This window comes from Falco cherrug, chromosome 6 (genome assembly GCF_023634085.1).
Source record: "Falco cherrug isolate bFalChe1 chromosome 6, bFalChe1.pri, whole genome shotgun sequence".
Lineage (NCBI taxonomy): Eukaryota > Metazoa > Chordata > Aves > Falconiformes > Falconidae > Falco > Falco cherrug.
In genome coordinates, this window is record NC_073702.1 from 60,202,137 (window position 1) to 60,222,417 (window position 20,281).

A 20,281-nucleotide genomic window follows, 5' to 3' on the forward strand; every position below is an offset into this window, starting at 1 on the left:
ATCTTGGCCTAGGATTCTTCAGTAGTTTCACAAACACTGATCTGGTATTTCTTTAATTGCAGCTATTGCACAATTCTAGGACAAGATTTATTCACTTGAAGATCCTTTTAAACTATTTTTAAAAAATATTATTAATTATTAAAGGAAAACTCTAGGCAAGAAGTTGGAGTTAAGCTCTTTGAGTCTCTGTAACTTACATTACAAAAGAAATTAAGTAAACAGGAGTAACATACTTTTTCTTTCAGATTGATGAATTATATGGTATCAAGGCAGCTCATCTAGTATTTCAGTACAGTGAATACATCTACAAGTTGAGCTTTTACAGCCTGCAAGAAAATAGATGAGCAATATATATTTTCAAAGCCTCTGCCTAAAACATTATTCAGGCATTTACATGTTACATTCCCTGTGTTCAGAAACTGAGTTTTCTGTGAATGTTAGTGGCACTGTGTTGTTAGGTCAATTAGTGTGGCAAAGTACCAGTTTTGTACTTTTGATAACCAAACTCCCATCCCTAAAAAGTATCAATACTCCAAAATTAATTAAAGAGACTTTGTCAGTGTTGGCATGCATAACAATTAGGAGAAACAGCATTACTGGGAAGAGTAGACTGTGGACAGTGGGAGGGGATCAGAGTTGGACTACAGGCAGCTTTGCAAAAATTCCCCTCATTTAACAGAGTACTTTTGTAACATACACTGGTCCTGGAATTATTATTTTTTTTTAATCGCTCTCTAATAATATGGCACTTGTTCACTTAAATGCCTCATGCTAGTGGTCATCAAGCAACAAAGACAGCACTCTGTTCAAGAGTTTGGCTTTCTGCAGGAAAATGCCTGAATAACTCTGAGAATAAATCCTTTTCCTTCAGATATGCAAATTGGGACTGTTTAATTTTAAAGACACAACGTGCTTGCTTAGCATTAGAGATATCTGAAGACAACCTATTTTGTAGAATCATAATTTGAACTGCAATGAAAAATAGATTTATTTTAGGCCTCTGTAAGGTAAGACTGAAAAGAAGTATTTGTTACAGTGCTTGTGTGAATCATCTAAATGCATTTATGTTTCTGTGGAATTATAGAAGATAGTAAATATTAATGAGTTACATGCTCATCAATATCAGCCCCAGGATTGTGTGGAGCTTTCTGCAGATAGAAAAAGAATATTGGCTAGTTATTTTCAGATTTGTATAATAAAAATTCTGACATTGTGTGGTGGCTTGACCTGGGCTGGGTGGCTTGACCTGGACTGGGTGCCCTGTGCCCACCAAGATGCTCTGTCACTCGCCTCTTCAGCAGAACAGGTGGGGAGAAAATAAGATGGAAAAAAAAAATTGTGAGTCAAGATAAAGGCAGTTTAATGAGGCAACAGCAAAAGTACTGTGTGCGGAAGTGAAGGAAAAGATGTTATTCTCTACTTCCCATCAGCAGGCAGTATTCATCTACTTCCCGGGAGGCAGGGCTTCAGTACGCATAGCAGTTGCTTCCAAAGACAAATGTCGTAAATCGACTGTCCCCCCCTTCCTCCTCCTTTCTCTTAGCTTGCATATCAGAGCAGACGTCATATAGTATAGAATATCCCACTGGTCACTTCGAGTCAGCTGTCCTGGCTGTGTCTCCTCCCAAGATCTTGCCCACTCCCAGCCTCCTGGGATGGGGAAGGGTTTACAGACAGCCGTGATGCTGTGAGCTCTGCTCAGCAGGAGCCAAGACCCTGGTGTGTTATCACCACCTTTCCAGCTGCCAATAAAAAGTACAGCACTGTGAGGGCTGCCGTGGGGCTCAGCCAGACCCAATACACATTGTTAAGTCACTTTTTTTTGGTCATATAAAATATCATGGTGAATATATTTTTCTTATAATACTGATCTTCTAGCTTGCTGAATGGTGCAGAAGATGATAAAAATTGCATTGTATTTATTTCTGTTGGCCAACAAAACTATTAAGAGAAAGTTTTAGGAAAGAGAATTTCAGTGGCTTACTGACATGAAAAGCAATTGGCGTTTTGAAATTTGCCTGAAAGCAGTATGTATTTGTCAAAATTTCATCAAGTACACTCCAGTGAAATTCAAGTGAATTAATTAAATGCTACAGGAGCTGGGAGATGAACAAGCTTGTAATAGGCAAGAGGTAGCTTTGTGGGTTGAGGAAATACAGATAATAAACACCCTGCATTCTTTTCCGTTATGTTTTCATCTGCATTGTAAACACACCCTCTTATATATAATTGCATTTTAATAATGAGGTAGCTTCAGCACATGAAGTAATTTGTTCCCTTAATTGTACTTACATTATATGTATTGTTAATTAAGAGAATGTGTGATTTCTAATAATTGCAACACAATGGGAGGAGCATTAATTGCCTTGTTTTCTAAAGGTAGAAGATACAAATGCTGAGCATTCATTTTCCTCAGGTCAACATGATGTTTAGATTTATCCTCTCTCTTTCTTTATTAAAAAGCATTATGAATAGCAGCTTTTTGAAAATATTCTTATATAATTCTTTAAAGTCTCATTCATTATACATTGGAGCAAGACCTTTTATTTAAAAAATACTTTAAACAAATCCAGTTTCCCCTTTAGAAAACATGTCACTTTTTTGCTAGTTTCATGTTTTCTTTCTACTTCACTTGCAGAGCCAGAAACAAGGCTGTATCTCTTGCTTTTCACACATCTTTATTCTAAATATACTGGCATAACCCATGAACACTGTCTAATGTCACTGATGAATCTTGTTGATTGCTAACATTTGAGTGACTGGCTGGTACATTCACTCTTGCAACAGCATTTATGGTACTGTTGGCTCGATGTACTGAAGAAACCTTTCTCATGCCACATCCTGTGGCATTCAGCATCCTTTTGTCTCTTCGTGAATGGAAGAAAGCCATGTTGATAGAGTTCCTCCTCTCGAAGGAAGGGAGGAGTATGGTGAGAGAGGGAGGAATTAAGCCTAACAGTATTTCCTTCTTCCTCTGACTCTGGCAGATTTGAATTATCTTATTTTGGAGGCATGAAAGGCTATATAGTCCTCCAATTATTTTCTACCAAACTTTTTCCAATTAAATAAGGAGAATTGATTGAGTTAATAATAGAAATTGGGTTATTAATTGTGTTATCTTTTTAGTAAGTGATACACAGTTCTCTGGAAATGAATCTCTTCCTTCCAAGTGTGCATGCTGGATGTGTGTGAGGGAAAAGACTTCTGCAGTAGTGATCACTGGAGAGGGCACATGTCCTGTGAATCTTTGACCCCTGTTTATCAATCCAAAGGTAAAAGAGGACAGAGTCTGTATTAATAGTGGTGGGGATTTGTAACAGGATTATGCTGGCATGCTTCCGCATTGTGTAGTTACAGAGTTAATTCAGTTTTTTGTTAACTTGTATGTTAATAGAATTCTGCTAAGTTTATTAATGTAAGACAATTTATAATTAATAAAACAGGAATAGCAGATTTTGTGGTAGGATTATATCACTTATTTGTTGGTGGTTATTTTTCTTCACTTCACTAAGGGAAATTAAAACGCTTCACTTCCTGCAGTTTAAAATCTGTCTCACTTTTGAGTCTTCTAGGCTGGCAGGCGATGCTTATGAAAAGCATTTTTGTTTAGCTAGGGAAACTCTTGCCATTAGCAATCACGTTACATGTGATTTGTAAGTACATTGGGTAGATAAAGTACTGTAGGTACTCTTCTGAAAATCTTTTCATGTGGAAAATACTATACAGAGTACATCAGTCCCCGAGTTTTCTTACTGGGAGAAACATCACTGCCCTGAGGCAGTGGCTTCCAGTGTCTCAGGCACTGGAGCTGTAACGCAGGGTATTGAAAAATATTCTGTATCCACAAGATCTTATATTTTTCAGAACCACTATGAGCATTGCCTTCAGTGGGACAATTAAAAGCGTTGACGCTTTAGAAGACCACATGCAAAGGCACGTTCTCTCTGCTCATTACTTATGCGCTTTGTTCAGCCTGCAAAGGCAGCATGCAAAGCTTTTGGTGGCTGAAGCTTCCAAGTGCCCTTTGTTCTGTAATACTGACTAGGTAGCTTTTGGCTTCGTGGTTGTTTTGGGTTTGGTTTTTTTTGCTAGCCGTTTGCATTTGTCTACTGGTCAGGCATGCTTGATAGTAATTGCCACTTGCTGTTTGGATCAGTGTTCTCATTGGAACTCAGGTCATACTCAAAGCATAATAAAGAATAATTCAAATTGGTAGTGTAGGCTCTGACATTAAATGTTTTGAGTCTGTTCTCCATGATGATGATAACACTGGAATTATTTAATGAAAATTTTGCTCTGGGTTTCTCTGTTGGTATCCATATTCATTTAGCAAGAAGGATGTCCTGCTACTGCAAAGTGGTTCCACTTCTTGGATTTTTTCCACTTATGTTTTTAGTATTGATTCCTGGGAGAAAAACAAAGACCTTACATTGTCCCATAGCTGAGCTCTTTACAGATGTCACACTGTATTGCACTGGCCTGTATCTATAGAAGGCAGTAACTGTAAGCCAAAAGAAAACCTTTTACTAAAGACTAGTATAACCCTCCATTTTGGGGTCACATCACTGGAACGCATTTCAGGTTTGGTTAGCCATTGCACACTGCCTGCACACGTATATTATGGAGATTGCAGTATAGTTTACTTTAGATGTGGCGGTTTCTTTTTTCCCTATGGTGGATGGACTTCTGCTTCTAGCATGAAATTTTATCTTTTTTTGCTGGGAATGTGTACTGGTTGGGATGGTGTTGATTTTCTTCGTACAAGCCCACATAGTGCTGTGTTTTGGATTTGTGACTAAACCAGTATTGATAACACACCGGTGTTTTGGCTGACACCGTGAGCACTGCTCAGCAGCAGGGCTCTGTTTTTTTCCTCTGCAGCAAGTAGCCTCGGGGTGTGCAAGAGCTTGGGAATGAACTCGGCTGGGACAACTGACCTGAATTGACCAGAGCGATCTTCCATGCCACGTAACATCTAACATTGCACTCGGCAATAAAAACTGTGGAGGGTGGGGGGTCTTTCAGGTGGCAATTGCTCGGAGGCTGGCTGGGTGTTGGTCTGCTTGTGGGAGGTGGGGAGTGAGCAAGCTACTGGGTGGGTGCTCAGTTGATGGCTGATGCCAGCCCATCACAGACTATTTCAGCTTTCACTGCCAGCTGAGCATTTGCAGGCATCCCTGAGGTACAGGCAGAGTGTCAGATTGGCTTCGGAAAGAACATGTTATGAAAGTAAGGAAGAATAGTCTATGGGAGTGTAGTGGGAACTGCAGAAGGCTAGACCTGGGTTTACCATAACGAAAGTGGTGTTTGAAAGAGCTGTGATTTGAAGCTGGGAAAGAAAAAAAAAAAAAAAGGCAACTTAGAAAATGGGAGTACAGGGAACATCATATTATTTTGTAGTCTTATTTTGTAGTCTTAAAAGACACTAATATAAAAAATATTAAGAAATATGATACTAAGCTATCATCATAATGGGTAGCAACTCAGAGAAATTAATAGGTGGTTTAATTACATTATTTTCAATTAAAAAAATTAGAAAGGCAACATAAAAAATAACAAGGTGTTGGGTTTGTTTGGGGTTTTTTTCAGCTAGAATTTTTTTACTAGCTGGTTTATTCCCATGAAGGACCTTCTATTCTGCCATAATTAAAGAAGTCATTATGATTCCACCTACCAAAACCAAAGAGATAGTTGGTTTACATCGGTACACAAGTACTAGTTACCATGCCTTCTTTCAGACTAGAGATTTTTACAATAAAGTACTAGTTGTGTAATTGTAATTGAAGGGGGAGAATCCAGAGAGCACCCTCTAAGAAAGACAGGAGTGACATAGGACAGGGAATGCAGAATTCAGAAACCAAGCTACTTACTGCTACCATATTTTCACAAATATGATACGTATTTTGATTTTTCTGAATTTCTTTAAAACTACTGTTTTATAAAAGACTGCCTTCAGATAACCTTTTGTTTTATCTGTGTTGCAGTTTGTTCCTGGGAATATGGTAAATCGTATTAGTAGTTTTCACAGAATTATAGTGACGTGCGGAATTGGACTCTATAACTCGAAAGTTATAAAGTAGGCATGTTTATTGCGCGCAGATGCACGGGGGATCGCTCCTCCACAAGCGTGCATACCCGAAGTGAGGAACCATCTCACATTTATACAATGAACAAATGAATATTCAATTAACGCCTATACATATTCGTTACCTAAACCCCCCGCTTCGTATGTTAATTAGCTTATCAGTCCATTTCCTGGAATGTGGTGGTCTTGCAGGTTTGTAGGTGATTCATGTTCTTGTGACCATCCGATCTTCTTCAGGTGATTCATGTCCTTGTGACCACCCGATCTTCTTCAGGTGATTGTGACCACCCAATCTTTTCCAGCAAGGAGACTTAGCACTCCCTCCCTCTAGATAGCATTTGAATGTCTCTCATCTTTTCTCATTCTCTTTTAGATAGCCCCTTTGTTAGAGAAAGAAGGGCAGGCGTCTCCCCTTTGTTAGAGGAAGAGGGGCAGGCGTCTCCTCAAAACTGTAGTTGTCACCGCACCCATGACTAGTCACCATACCCACATTCCTTAAGCAGACACATACAATCACAATCGATGTCCATTATCCCCATTTCACACTATTTCTCCATATCAATAGAATCAGGATTGAAAGGGAGATTGAAGATTGTGTAGTCCAGCTGCTCTGCTCAAAGTGGGTTCGATTTGAGAGCATTACTAAGGGCTGTGTCAAGTCTCGTTTAGGGTATCTCCAAAGGTGGTGATCCTGCCGTATCTCTGGGCAACTTGTTCCACTGTTTCACCACTGTCACAGTATGTTAAAATGGAATTTCCTGTGTTTCAATTCATGCCCTTTGCCTCTTGTTCTTTCGCTGGGTATCACTGAGAGGAATCTGGCTCCATCTCCAAACTCTCCTGTCAGGTAATTATACACATTGACAAGATCTCCCCAGAGCCTTCCCCAGGCTGAGCAGTTCCAGCTCTCTCAGCCTCTTTCCCCATGTCAGATGGCCCAAGCCCTTAATCATACTTAATGTATCTCAGAAAGATATGCTTCGATTTTATTGTATCTGTCAAGGTTTTATACCTTTTCATAAGTATGCGCTCCTTATAGACAGGATATTGAGCTGGGTGGTCTAATCCAATTCTTATATTCCAGATGCCATTAAAAACAAATAAAAAAGAAAACCTTCACTGCTATATTCAAGCATGTTTGCAAATATACGTGCTAGAAAATGTGACACTTTTTTTTTTTTAGTTTCAAACTTTAGTCTCTACATTTATGACTTTGGAAGGTAAAGCAATGGAATATTACCTTTAACCAAATATCTGTACTTCAGTGATGGCATTTTTACATGGATTTTTCCATGTAAATGAAAATTTCATTTGAATGCCACAGCAGAGGCTGCTCCTCTTAGATCTCATAAATTGTGTCATTTATCCTATCAGAATCCCTCTACCTAATTTTATTTGCTTATGGTTTATTTTTTTTTTTGCTCTGCCAGTGGAGATGTTATAAGTGTTCTCAGCCATCAGTCTTCCCCCAAGTGGTTTTTAACTGCTGGAAACTGGTTCTGTGCCATTTAAAGTCATCATACTTAACAGAAGAAATGGTCCATCTTCATAATGGTTTCAGTGCTCTTTTTGTGGATTTTTCTTCTATACAATAAGAAAAAAAATTGTACTCGAACTGGCATTTCTTCTGTGATTTAGAAAAGTACTGAGAACAAATCACTGTCAGGATATAGTTAATGTAAAATTAAATAAAACTTGAAGAGGACTGAAACCGAACAGAACAAGTTATATTAAAAAAGCAACAAGAAAAAAAAAAAAAGACATATTATCATCTTGACCATTTAATCCTTGGCCATAATTGTGTGAATTTGCAGGTGTTAAATTATGCAGAGAATAGCTTGTGAACTTTTGCTATTGTCAGTAGAAGCATATTGGGAATTCCATGGAAGAAAATAGGCATTGACTAACGGACTACAAATTTCAGACAATACGTATTCTTTAGCTGATATCAAGTCTTATGTGAATGCAAAATATAATGCTGATCAGAGTTTATTTATATTGTGTTTTATTACTGTGATAAAACAGAAAAGAAAAATAACAACAAGAATGTTTAGTCATATTATTTTCCATGAACAGGAAGCCTTAAATGAAATTGTTGCTGTGTTAGAATGAATAGATTAAAAAAAAAAAAAAGGAAAGAAAAAAGGAAGTAATATGATTTGGATTGCCCTACATCAAATTTACGTGAAATATATTGGAGTACTTTCACTGTTAATTTGCCCTGAAGTTATGAAAGAAAATTGTATATAATGTGCTGTTATGTTCTCTTGTGATTATTAATTTAATTTACCGTTGTTTTGTGTTTTTCTGAAATAAAGGGAAAACATGGAAGATTTGTTGTTTTTATTACAAGGTAAATCTATTGCTTTTGAACTGTGTTAAATTTGATTATACAAAAGTGTTTAAAAGGCTGTTTTCTAAAGGAAAGATGTATTTTTATCTCCTTCCCTTTCCATTCTTCAGCCAACCTGATTCTGAGTTGCCTTACCAGCCTATTATTGTATAATTTATTCACATTTCACATGGAATGTCTGATTAAGTCTGTGTCACTTTTGTTATTGTGTGATATAAGCTCAAAAGCAGACTGAGCTGACCAGTGAATATTTTCTCTGGTTGTTCAGTGCACATGAAAATCTGCTGGGAACTATTCCCTGTTTGCTCAAGGCTGTGCCACTTGAGTGGCTAAAAGGGATATAAAAGAGTGTTCCTGACCCAGTTCTGTCTGGGTATTTCCAGATACTTCAAGGTTTTTGGGTTGCCTTTTTTTCTTTTTTTCTTTTTTTTTTTTTTTTTTTGACATCTCATAAACACGTTCACCTTTGCCTTACTGTGCATTACTGGATTCCTGAGTGATGTGCTATCATTTCAATGTATCCTGCAGGCTGTTAAATGTGCTGTGCTGTGAGCTCAATACCCTATTACTCTTGGAATCTCAGTATAAAGTGTCACAAGTTTTACTAACTGCTCAGGAGGAAAATGTCACAGAAACTTCAGAAGGACCAGGGTAAGAAGTGACTGATGTAAATGTTATTTTAACTATCAGACTTTTTTCCTGACAACAAATGCATGAATACCTTAGTGGCTTTAAACAATACATCTGCTCTCACTGAAGTTGGCTTCTAATGTGCTTAAGTTTGTTTATGCGCAGGTTTGTCATCAATCTTAAGTTATGAAAAGATACAACAGTTTTGTTCATTCTCCCATGTCCACCTCAAAAGTGTAAGAAATAAAGCAGCAAATATTTTCCTCATTTTTATTTGAATTAAAATTAAGTTTTGTTTTTTTTTTTTTAAAAAAGAGTGCAAAATTTGTAGATGTAAATGCGGCTTTTAATTTTACATTATTCTTTTATGTTATGTACATAATATAAAATTAGGGTATTGTTTTAATGCTTATGAATTAAAGGCATCATCAGTACTTTGTTTTTTTTTTTTTTTTTAATATTTATTTATACCATAGTCGAGACTCCCGCTTCTGTGACTTTCCATTGCTAACTTCTATATAAAATTGTACAATGTATCTTTTCAAAAGGAAAAGTGTATTTTTGGGACAGAAGTGGACAGTCATTTAGTCACAGATATTTTGTCCTTTCCCTTGGCATGCTGAGTTTTAAGAACTTTCCTTTTACTGTTTGCTGTATGGGACCAGTACTGAGTTTAAATCAACCAGTACGGGTGAAGTCTCAGCAGATATAGGTGATTGTTATTTACCATTTCAGGATGAGACCTACTATTCCCTTACTAAGGAAAAGGTTGGAAGAAACTTGGTGTATAAAACCTGATTTTTAGTCCTTTTAAAAAATGTTGTACCTTGGGCTACACAGTGCCTTCAGACAGCAGGTTAGCTGTGTGTTAAGTTAAGAATAACTGTTTTTGACAGCCAAAATTTGCTAGTAGGCCAAATAAGGCACAAATTTTGATGGTCCATAAACTGTCTCTGCCCTAATTACTGAGCATGTGGGCATAAAAAAAGCTTGTGCAGTTTTCTACTCTTTTGTGACCAATAACTGCTCAGATGTTTCCATTCAGCAGTAGGTAGGGAGGTACAGAGCTAGGCTAATGCTTGCCAACATCTCAAAATACTTAATGTTTCTGTTTATTTCTTTATGCCTATGTGTTTTCCAGGTCGTGTTTTAACTCCAGTATGTCTCTCAAGATCTTCTTGCTCATTAATGTTTTTTGAATTGAACAGCTGGTAAATCAAAGTGGTTCTGATTTTTTGTTTTTGCGGTTTTACATGTTTTTTTTTCCCCCAGAGATTTTATAATTGATGGTCTATCAGTGGAGAGAAACCATGTTCTTGTAAGGATAAATGTGATTGGAGGACCACAGGAAAGGATTTTGCCTTTGAGAGAACTAGATAAGGTTAGAATCTAAAGTTTAACAGTTTCTCTTTCCATAACTCCTGCCTTCATCAATTGAACATTTTTGCTGATAATTCAGCATGCGGAAAATTATTTAACATTAAAAAATACCAGTCCACCTTTAGCTTTATAAAGGGCTAAAATTTTTTAAAAGCGATACACTGAAGAAATACGTTGTTCCCACTTTCTGGGGATTGGGCATGTGCCAAGGACATCGCTCATTCAGATGAAATGTTTGTATTGCTCCATTTGAATGTTACTTTTCCTAGTATAAAAGTGAATGCACTTTGTGGTTTTTTTCCCTTTTTTATTTCTGTGTTTTCTTTATTATTTTTCCATGTGTTATATCTTCCTTTTATTTGATATTTTTTCCATGCTTGGGTTTTCATCTGCGGTGTCTAATATAGTGTTTCTTGAGCAGCTGCTTTAAATGTTCTGCTTCTCACAGGCTGTCAGTCTTATAAAGATGAAATGCAAATTGCTGTCAGCACTGCAAAGACAGCTAGATCAGTGTATACAATTGGAAATACAGTTTTATGGTTTTTTTATTTTATTTTTATAAAAATTGCTATTTCCTTTTTGGTTGAAAAGAAGAACTGTAAAATCAAAACTGTCAGTGGTAGATACCAGACAAAATTCTGGCTCAAATGCTTTTTGAATTTTGTATCCCTTCAACTTTTTTTTTTCTTTTTCTTTTATTTATGGAATAGCTCATTGCAAATTGTAGTATTAAGCATAATTTTGGTGCATAGTCAATAATTCAGGGAACTTTACCTTGTGTGATTGAGCAAATGCTATTAATTCTTCTCCTAAATTAATTTCTTTCTGGTTCTGTTTTTAGGGCAGTGATCCATATCCTTGGCCAATGTTTTCATCCTTCCCATTGCCAAAGTGCTATCTTGCAGAAGTTTCAAGGAAAGCTGAATACAGACAAGGTACATCAAAAGCCTGCAAGCAGTGTAGATGTCAAACAAGCATCTCTAGATTTATTAAATTTTTCCTTCCTCCCTGCCCCACCCCATCCCTCAGATTATAATCCCATAAATGCTTAAGGGTTGTTTATTGTCGGCTGAATTTGTAGCTAAATAAGTTGGTTTGGTTTTGCTTGTCTGGCTTTGTGAAACTGTCAATCTGCAAAGCTCTGTTTAGTAATCTAATTCTTATGCAAACTTCAAGATTAACCTTTTGGCTCGTCTCAGGTGGGTGACTCATGAGACATTTATATCATATTTCTAGTAACTGAAGCAAGACAGTATGGCTAAGCTACAAATTTTTTCTACACTGTTTTTGTGATTCAGATCCCTGTGTTTACAAAGCTTGACGATGTGTGAAATAGACAGCGTTTAGGATAGTTGGTTTCTACATTGAACATCAATTTGGAATGTGGGTGGACCGAAGAATCCTTTGAAGAACTGTCTAGGCACAGAAGTTTAATTCATACAGAGAAACTATTTTAAGGTTTTAATTTGCATAGACAATGCAAAAGAATCTGAATGGTTTATAGTAAATAAATCATTCTTTGTGTTTGTTCATGTTTACTGTATCCTTGAGATGCACTTACGAGAAATTACTTGTGAATTTCCTTAGCAGATACAGATTTTCAGAAGTGATAAAAATTCCACATTAACTGTAGAATACAAAATAGTCTGTTTATAAAAATCTAGAAAAAATAAATGGTGATTTCTTTCTCTGACAAGAGGAAAGGCCATGTAGTTATAAAAGAAGGGAGTTTTCTGCATCTAAACTTTAGTAATACTGTTCCAGGCTTCTCAAGACAATTTTCGTAAGACAACAACCAAATCACTGTAAAGTTTTAAATATATCTTCAAGGAGGCAGGTAGTATAGCTCTTGGATTGGAAAAGCATATTTTATTGTATCCCACAGAACCTCTCTGTTTTCATGTTCAGAGCAATTCTGTTGCTCATCATTAATCAGCGGGATAATGGAATAGAGATTGTAGTTGCCACTTTCATGGATGGGAACCAGCTAGGAAAGGTTGAGTAAAACTTTACGACTAACAGTGAATTTCCAAAAATGAAATTTCAAAGGTTTGCAAATGTGTTTGATGAACTACTGAGATACATTAATTTGTAATGGTGTTTTTGATATTAAAGGTAGCTGAAGACTGTACCACTGAAAAATGAACAGAACATCTAGTTCCATAGTTAAGCAATACATTTTGTGTTTGCTGTTTGGAAAAAAAGGAAAAAAAACCCCAACATTTGAAGTGTTCTATTTCAGTTTTCATTTTAAAAAAACAAACAACAAAAAAGGATTCTTCCGCTGAACTGTGAATATCTGATTTGCCAGACTGAAGCTTTCAGGATGTGAAGTTATTTTGAAAGACAGTATCAGAATAAATAGATCAAAATTGAAAAGAAAGAAATTAAAAAATTGCTATTTCCAGTGCTTGGAAAATAAGAAATCAAGAGCATGAGTAGAAGATGGGGAATATCTGAACTGTATCCTTCAGCATGACAGTATGGTAGTGATAGGCAGTGACAGAATTGCTGTTTCACAAGAGAGATTAAAAATGTGATTATGAGAAAAGTCTGTGAGTTACATTTATATAAGGCAGAAGATGATCTTTGTTAGCTGAAGGTGGTGAGTCCTTGGGTGGAGTACCTCTAGAAGTACCTTCTTGTATTTCTTTCAGGAAAAAAAAAGGCAAGTAATTAGTGTAGGATAACTAGTGAACCTGTTTAGTGACATACAAGAAAAGAGAAGAGCAGGACTTCTCTGTTTTGGCATTGGCATGTAGTTAGAAAACCTCTAGCAACAGTGTGAAAGCCCACCCTCAGTAACAAGCAGTATGCATAGCCCAGGACTGTGTTGTAGTTGTAGTTCCAGCTACGTGGTAATACTGTTGGGCAAGTTACAGTTGCCTGCTAACTTGTGAAAGTGAGCTGGCATTTATTTGGTATCGTGAGTTTTTTGGAAGCAGTATTCATTCAAAAAAACCCCAAGGTTCACTTTTGTACTGTGATGACCTGCTGGTAGAAGTGATATCCATGTTTAATGACAAGCTGTTAAGAAAAGCAAATAGTTTAGCTGGAAGAAAATAAGATGCTGAAGTTGCCACAGTATAGCAGTTACAGTATATGATAGATGTATTAAGTGCATGGTTATGCTTTAGTATCTTGTTGCATGGATTGTAAGCTTGTTTCTGTTTTTCTGAGTTTGAACATTCCTGTGCATTCTCTGAGCTGTCTTGTATCTTCCTTGACTGGATGGGAAAAAATCCACTGGTTAAATAAAAACAAGTTCTTATTCTCAGCAGATTGCTTGCCTGTCCCTGTTTTGATGGCAAAACATGTATCTGCATTAGTTCTAGTTGATATGTATTTGAAGTTGCTTAAGTTCCTTTTTTATTAAATACTACCTTCCCAGGGGAACCTTAGGCAGAAAAGTCCATGGTCTTTAGCAAAGTTTCAGAAAAGACTGTAATACTACAATCTTTATTTCCTTATCCTATTGTTATAAGGTAACATTGTGAAAGGTTACACATTTAAACAGTGCAATTATGGATGCGTTGACGCTGCTACACACTAGCATTGTGTGCATTTCAACAATCATAAAATGAAGATTTAATTTTGTAAAACCTGTAGGAGAGGAAGAATGTTAGAGACAAACTGCAAAGAAAGTAGGGGTCAAATCAAGAAGCCCAAAGGACACAGCATAGATGGGTGGGCCATGATCTTGAAATCCTTTGTTCTTGAAATTATTGGGGGAATTTTTTTTTTAGTAGTTTTGTTTCCTTCAGGGGAATCAGTTTCACCCTGGGCCCTGTTTGGTAAATTGACTGATTAAATCTCAGCTTGTAGTCTCTGATCCTTGTCTGCCAAACTGAATTAATACAATCCTTTAGGAAGTAAAATAACCACTTAACTTGTAGAGGAGTGTTGCTCTGCAGTTCTAAGATTTTCCCCAGTCTTCATCTGTTATATAAATAGTAGAAAAGGGCAGCGAAAGAACTAGAAATCTTACTAATAATACTTTAAGAGTAAATCCTTCACATTAAATTTTCATACTCACATGAACTGTTCTAAGCATCAGTGCTTGTTATTTGGAAAGATATTGAGGGTAACAAAGGATTTCAGGTTAAATAATTTGAAATAATTATTAATGATAAATAAGTTACTATAATAAGCTTCTTTGGAAATACTGTGTCTTGTATAATAAATTACAATGTCAGGGAGACAATTTACTGATTATAAATCATTAAGGTCTTTAGATCAGCTTACAATAAATTATATGCAATATTGTAATTCTGTTGAAAAGATTCTAATCATCTTAAAGGAATAAGACAATTTGAAAATAATATTTTGTTTGTGGAAACAATTAAGTTTTGATGAAAAAAAAAATACTATGAAGAAGTAAAAGTAACAGCAAATATTCTAAATAGCCATAAATAAACTGACTAAAACAGTTGTTGAATCTTTAATCAAGTCAACTTTTGTGACAGAATTCATTTCTATAGTGTCCAAAATGTAGAAACAGAACAAAGAAGAGCTTGCAAGGTGTAAAGAACCTTTATCACATTAGTGGATAGTTAGTAGCAGTGTAGACTATGATCCTTTTGCAATGATGGGAACTGCATGGTCTCATAGCAAAGGGATTGCGCACAGCTGGAGTGAATGCATATGTTTTTACCTTATCACAGATAATGCCTTTATGTTTCCCCCCAAGTTGATGAGAAAACATTTCATACTAGCATCAAGTACTCTAGCAACCAAGTTGCTTGAGGAGAGGCAGTCCAATTGATTGTTTCCAGTTTGTAGGAGTCAGTATTCTCTGTTAGAAAACTGAGTTTGATCTGTTTTATCTTGCATATAATTACTTTATGAAATGACTTGGCATTTGAACTTGAAATTTGCTCTGCCTTCAGAAAAACAGAATTTGAATAGTCAGCCCTTCCCAATATATTAGCATATTTTAAACAAATGTTGCATATAGGAAGAAATTATTTTCTCTGTGATCTGCCAAAGCATATGTATGCATTATTTTAATTGCTACCCTGCATATATTATTCAGTGTGCTCTGTCATCATATGTCATGATAGCTTGCTGATATTCATTGTTCAGTGTGAATTTGAAGACAGACATTTTGGTTGCAGAAGGTGTTTAAGTAAAAAATTCTTAAGGCTTTAAGTACAGACATCATATTGTTGAAAGCCAACTTAACATTTTTGTGTATGATTACACATGATCATTCTACATTTGTTACTATGGTTCATGGTAACGTTTTCCAGCCTCTGTGAGATCCAGCTAGCTGGGAAATTTACTGCCTCAGCCTGTAATATTTTATTCTAGAAAATTGGTAAATTATGTGTAATTTCCTTTAAGTTAGTAGAAAATAGAGGGTGGGGGAAAATCACTTTTAGCCAAAAGAGAAGAGAACATATTTATTGTCCTTTTGTCATAGCATCAATGGCAATTTTAATTTTGAAGTCTTGTCTCCCTATTGTAAAGAGAGAATGTGTCTTTAATAAGAAGGTAAGAGTAACAGTAAGGAGCAATCTTTGGAATACTTTCTTTGCATTTAAAAGAAACCTTTCATAAGGATTTTTTTGTAAACTGTTCCACAGATTTGTTTTATAAGCAAGCTGAACATATCATGAAAAACGTTATCTGATACATTTTTGCCTCATACATAACAATTATACCAAAAGACTGTTTTAATAGTGCTCAGGTAAAAAGTCAAGTGTTCAGAAGTTAGAAAATGTCTGAATTATATTGTTGCAGCCTCTGACAGCACCAACAAGGAGCCTGTGGCCCTGGGCTGGAAAATGTTGGGGGGGTGCAAAAGTATACTTTAGTAACCTTTTGGTCCAATTTTAAGTCCTTCAGCTGAAGTTAGGAAATGCTGGAGATCAGCAGCAAAGCTATTACAAGAATTCTTTTAGTATGGGCAGCCCAATATATTTTAACAACATTTATTCAATAGGTATGTCTAGCAACCTGAAAGTATACACATACATGCCATAATATCTGTCCAAAGTAGAAGCATCTGAAGGAAACCTACTTGCAGAAGGAAGCAGAGATTTTCTATCGAACACTGTTACGTTGCTGTCTTATCATGCTCCATTTAATTTTGCACAAATCAGTACTGCCACTTCACAGTTTTATTGTTAAACCAATGATATTTGGTGGAAGATCTTTGCCTGTTTTCTATTTTAGATTGTCAAAGTGGTGAAATTACATGGAAATACAAAACTACTTTCTTTAAAATGTCTTTCCAGTTTATATCACTTCAGGACACAGGAGTAATACCTTTAGGGGAGTTATAAAATGTAACTCAGTAATGTCTTAAATGTTCAAAACCCAGCAGTAAATAGAATGAATATTTCTGTTCTGTATAAAGCAGAATGCCATCAGCTTTAGGACTGCTTCTCCAGTTTAATTGTCATAAGATAAGGGATATTTATTTAGTCTTTTCTTTCTAAGGTATGAAGTCTGCCAAAATTACTATGCAATGACAGGGCTTTCAGCTGCATCTGACTTTCCTGTTTTTCATTGAAATGCTTTCTAGGTTCTTTCTGAATGCATCTACTTGTTTCTATGATACACTGTTACTAATAGCTTCTTATGATTTATATAGTAAGTTTAAAAAAAACAGAAAGAAAAATAATAAAAAAAGAGCCAGGATTATAATTACAGAATAACACTTATTTTTAATTTCTTCTAGATAAAGATCTTGACAAGCTTCTATCACTCTTGAAAAGTCCAGAGAAGCAAACTGGAGGGACAGAAATTTGTAGGCAAGAGTTCTGCAAAGTTATGAAAGCCAGACCAGATATCATCAGTGGAACGGGTGAGTAGGACGTACTGAGTTTGACAGAGCAAGCAAAACAGAAGGCCACTGGCAAGCAACTGTTCTTTAAAGTTTCATTGAGGATTACATTATCTATACAATTAGTCAATAATTTTGTGTTGAATATGAAAACTATTTCAATGGGATTTTCCTGAGAAAAAAAGATTTATGCCTGATGTCCTATTTTTCTCTCTTATGTCTGTCATCTCTCTGTGTTGGCTCTGAAATTTGATGCAGAAACAGGGCTCAAATATAAGTGTTTCAGTTCTCTAAAGGGTCCATTGTTGAGATGCTGAGAAAATGGAAAAGAGAGCCTGAGAGAAAACACATTTCCCAGAGATCAGTGAATGACTTTAAGATGGGTTGAGAAATTGTAGGGTTGAGAAATTGTATTAATGGCCAAATTCAGTAAAACTTTACAGAATTAAGCCATTCTAAACATCAAAGAACACACTCAAGATTTTTCTTCATCCTAGTGAAGAGCATGCTCATGCAGGAGCATTGCCAAAACAAAAGCAAGTGATCACCCATGTGACATAAATCATCAGAAATCAGATGTGGTAACTCACTTGTAATATATAAACTTATGTAGCAATAAAGAAGTTAGGTGTTTTCAGAAACTGTTGGCTTCCATTTCTGTAAGAATTCTGGTTATGGTCAGATGGTCAGTTGTAGTCTGACTTTTTGTTCACAGGTGCCAAAGGTTTCCCTTTAAATTCTTCAGGTAAGGAATAAACACAACTGGCAGTGAAGGCAGATGAACTATGGGATCAAAGTAACCCAGCATTTATGGTTTACATGAGACCTGAATTCTATGATAAATTACATAGCAACACAAAAGTATAAAATGGTTTCAGAAGCCTTAATGGAGTCATTTATACAGGAACTAATTTAGTATTAAAATAGTTAATAAGAAATTTGACATTTGTATAACGTAGTTAAAGTCAGTAATTATTGAATGTTTCTAAATTCTGAGCTTTCTGTTCTTATTATTTTTTGAAACAACCTTGAGTGTATAATCTTAGCTGATTGTAAATTAGTCAGAGCTTTCCCCTTCTGTTTGGAAGAACATGTGTGTAGACAGAATACATATATATTGGTATAGAGGGCATATATCCACTTATACACTATATTGTACATGTCCACAAATGCATATATTCAGGCAGCTTTGTGAAACAGGTAAACAGAGATTCATAACCATTCAGAAATAACTGAATGTATTTTATATGAGCTTCTGCCAGTATAAGAAAAATAAGTTGAAGAGTAGCCATTAAGAAAACCCTAGATTTTTCTAGCAAAATTGTGTGTTTACTTCTCTTGTATGACTGATCTAGTAGATCAGTGAAAGATTTTTTGATGTTATATGTTGTGAAGCACAAATAATTTAGTATTTTCTAGACTGATCTCTTCTTGGATTATATGAATTTTTCATTGAAAATTGTTAGTCTGTCTTCCTGCATCTAAAAGGAATTGTTTGTTGAAAAAACACACTTTTACAAAAAAACAGAACATACATTTAAAGTAGGTGGCTTCCAAAGAAAAAGTATTTCCTTTTGTGCTTTGTAGCTATCCTTACACAGTCTCAAAACACATTAGGGTTGTTTTCTGCAACTGTGGAGGTACCAGAAGCTATAATGAGGAATTAAAGAGAGTCATTAAGATTTGTTAACCCAAAGCAAAAAATTATGCTTGGTTCTGGATAACTGTTTCCAGCTGAGATGGAACTGGTAGTAAAAATCAGCAAGAATGTGTCTGTGGAAATGTTAAGCCTCACAGGAACTTATGCAAGTGATTTCACAAACCATACAAAAAAGCAAATATGAAGATAGACACAGAATATCATAATGAAATACCAAATAAATAAAATCATCCTGCAAAAGGATAGTAATATGATAAACTCAGTGTAAGTACTTGGTAATTTAAGGTGGATGCAAAGCTGTTCAAATGGTGCATATCTGCTTCAAGATATTTCAGAAGCAGCAAAATATCTGCTGTGTGGTTTGAGGCAACATCATGTTCACTGAAACTATTTTATGAGGGCCAGCTGTGCTGCTATGTATCTTTTGTAGCATGTGAAGCCCTCCCCGATTTTAGAGCACTAAGAAGCTTCCGTCCAGATTCCAAGAAATCAAAACTTTCTCTGTAGTTACAGATGGAGCAAACTCCAAGGATTAGAGAACAAAGATGCATACATACACTTCCTGTACTGTGCCCTTTGTAAGGGAGATTAACATTGACAGCAGTTGAACCAGAACAAAATCAGCAAAGATGAACTGGATCCAATGACTGTATAGTGTAGTGTGTATTGATTTTTAAAATATTTTGTGATTTAGTGTCAGGATTACCAGATGCTGAATCTGTAGAACCTGCTTGAACTCCATCAGAAAATCCTTGAGCAAACTGTATAGTATCAATATCTTGAATTCACTCCTCTGGTGTTGATTACCATGACATTGACTTGGTCAATGTTTTTGTGCTAAACGCTGTCGTATCACATTGCTTTTGAGAATGTCCTTCTTCATCCCTAGATTGGCATTTTCTCTGCTAAAGCATGACCTCTGACTATAGTTTTTAAGTACTTTCTGTGGTCAAACATCAAGATCCAGTTTTAAATGCCTTTATTGAACTGCTAACAGAAGATGCAAAACTTCTCAGGATTGTATGTCTTTTAGTGTGGTAGGACTGGCCATCTGAAAGGAGAACATCCTGTAGACAGCCACCTTCTAAATTCTGTTGTTCTAAGTGCAATAAGCTAAGACAAAGGGGTTCTTTGTCGATGCTAGAGTTACAGCTACTTGTTGTTGAGTGGCTTTGCATATATCTTTGGGTCACTTAGGTCAGCTAGAGAACTATGGATAAAGCCCTTGGTCAGGTTAAGTCTTGGCCCCTTTCGAACTACTCTTTGCAATACTTGTGTCCTCCCTGAAGCATCTTCAGTACATCTAGGTAGGAGCTTTCTGTGTATTGGCATCTGAGCTTTGGCAGGAAGAGAAAGAGACAAATCAACTCCTGTGAGAAA

General features: G+C 36.0%; 1 protein-coding gene across 2 annotated transcripts in view; it reads left to right on the forward strand.

Annotated features, from left to right (window-relative positions):
- TBC1D32 (TBC1 domain family member 32) overlaps positions 1–20,281 on the forward strand; it is an 84,277-nt gene that overhangs the window by 37,528 nt on the left and 26,468 nt on the right. For both annotated transcript variants that reach the window (XM_055714543.1, XM_005433917.3), the window contains exons 24-27: positions 8,967–9,089; positions 10,341–10,449; positions 11,290–11,383; positions 17,137–17,262. In XM_055714543.1, coding sequence (XP_055570518.1) covers positions 8,967–9,089; positions 10,341–10,449; positions 11,290–11,383; positions 17,137–17,262 — 452 coding nt within the window. The remainder of the gene's footprint in view (positions 1–8,966; positions 9,090–10,340; positions 10,450–11,289; positions 11,384–17,136; positions 17,263–20,281) is intronic.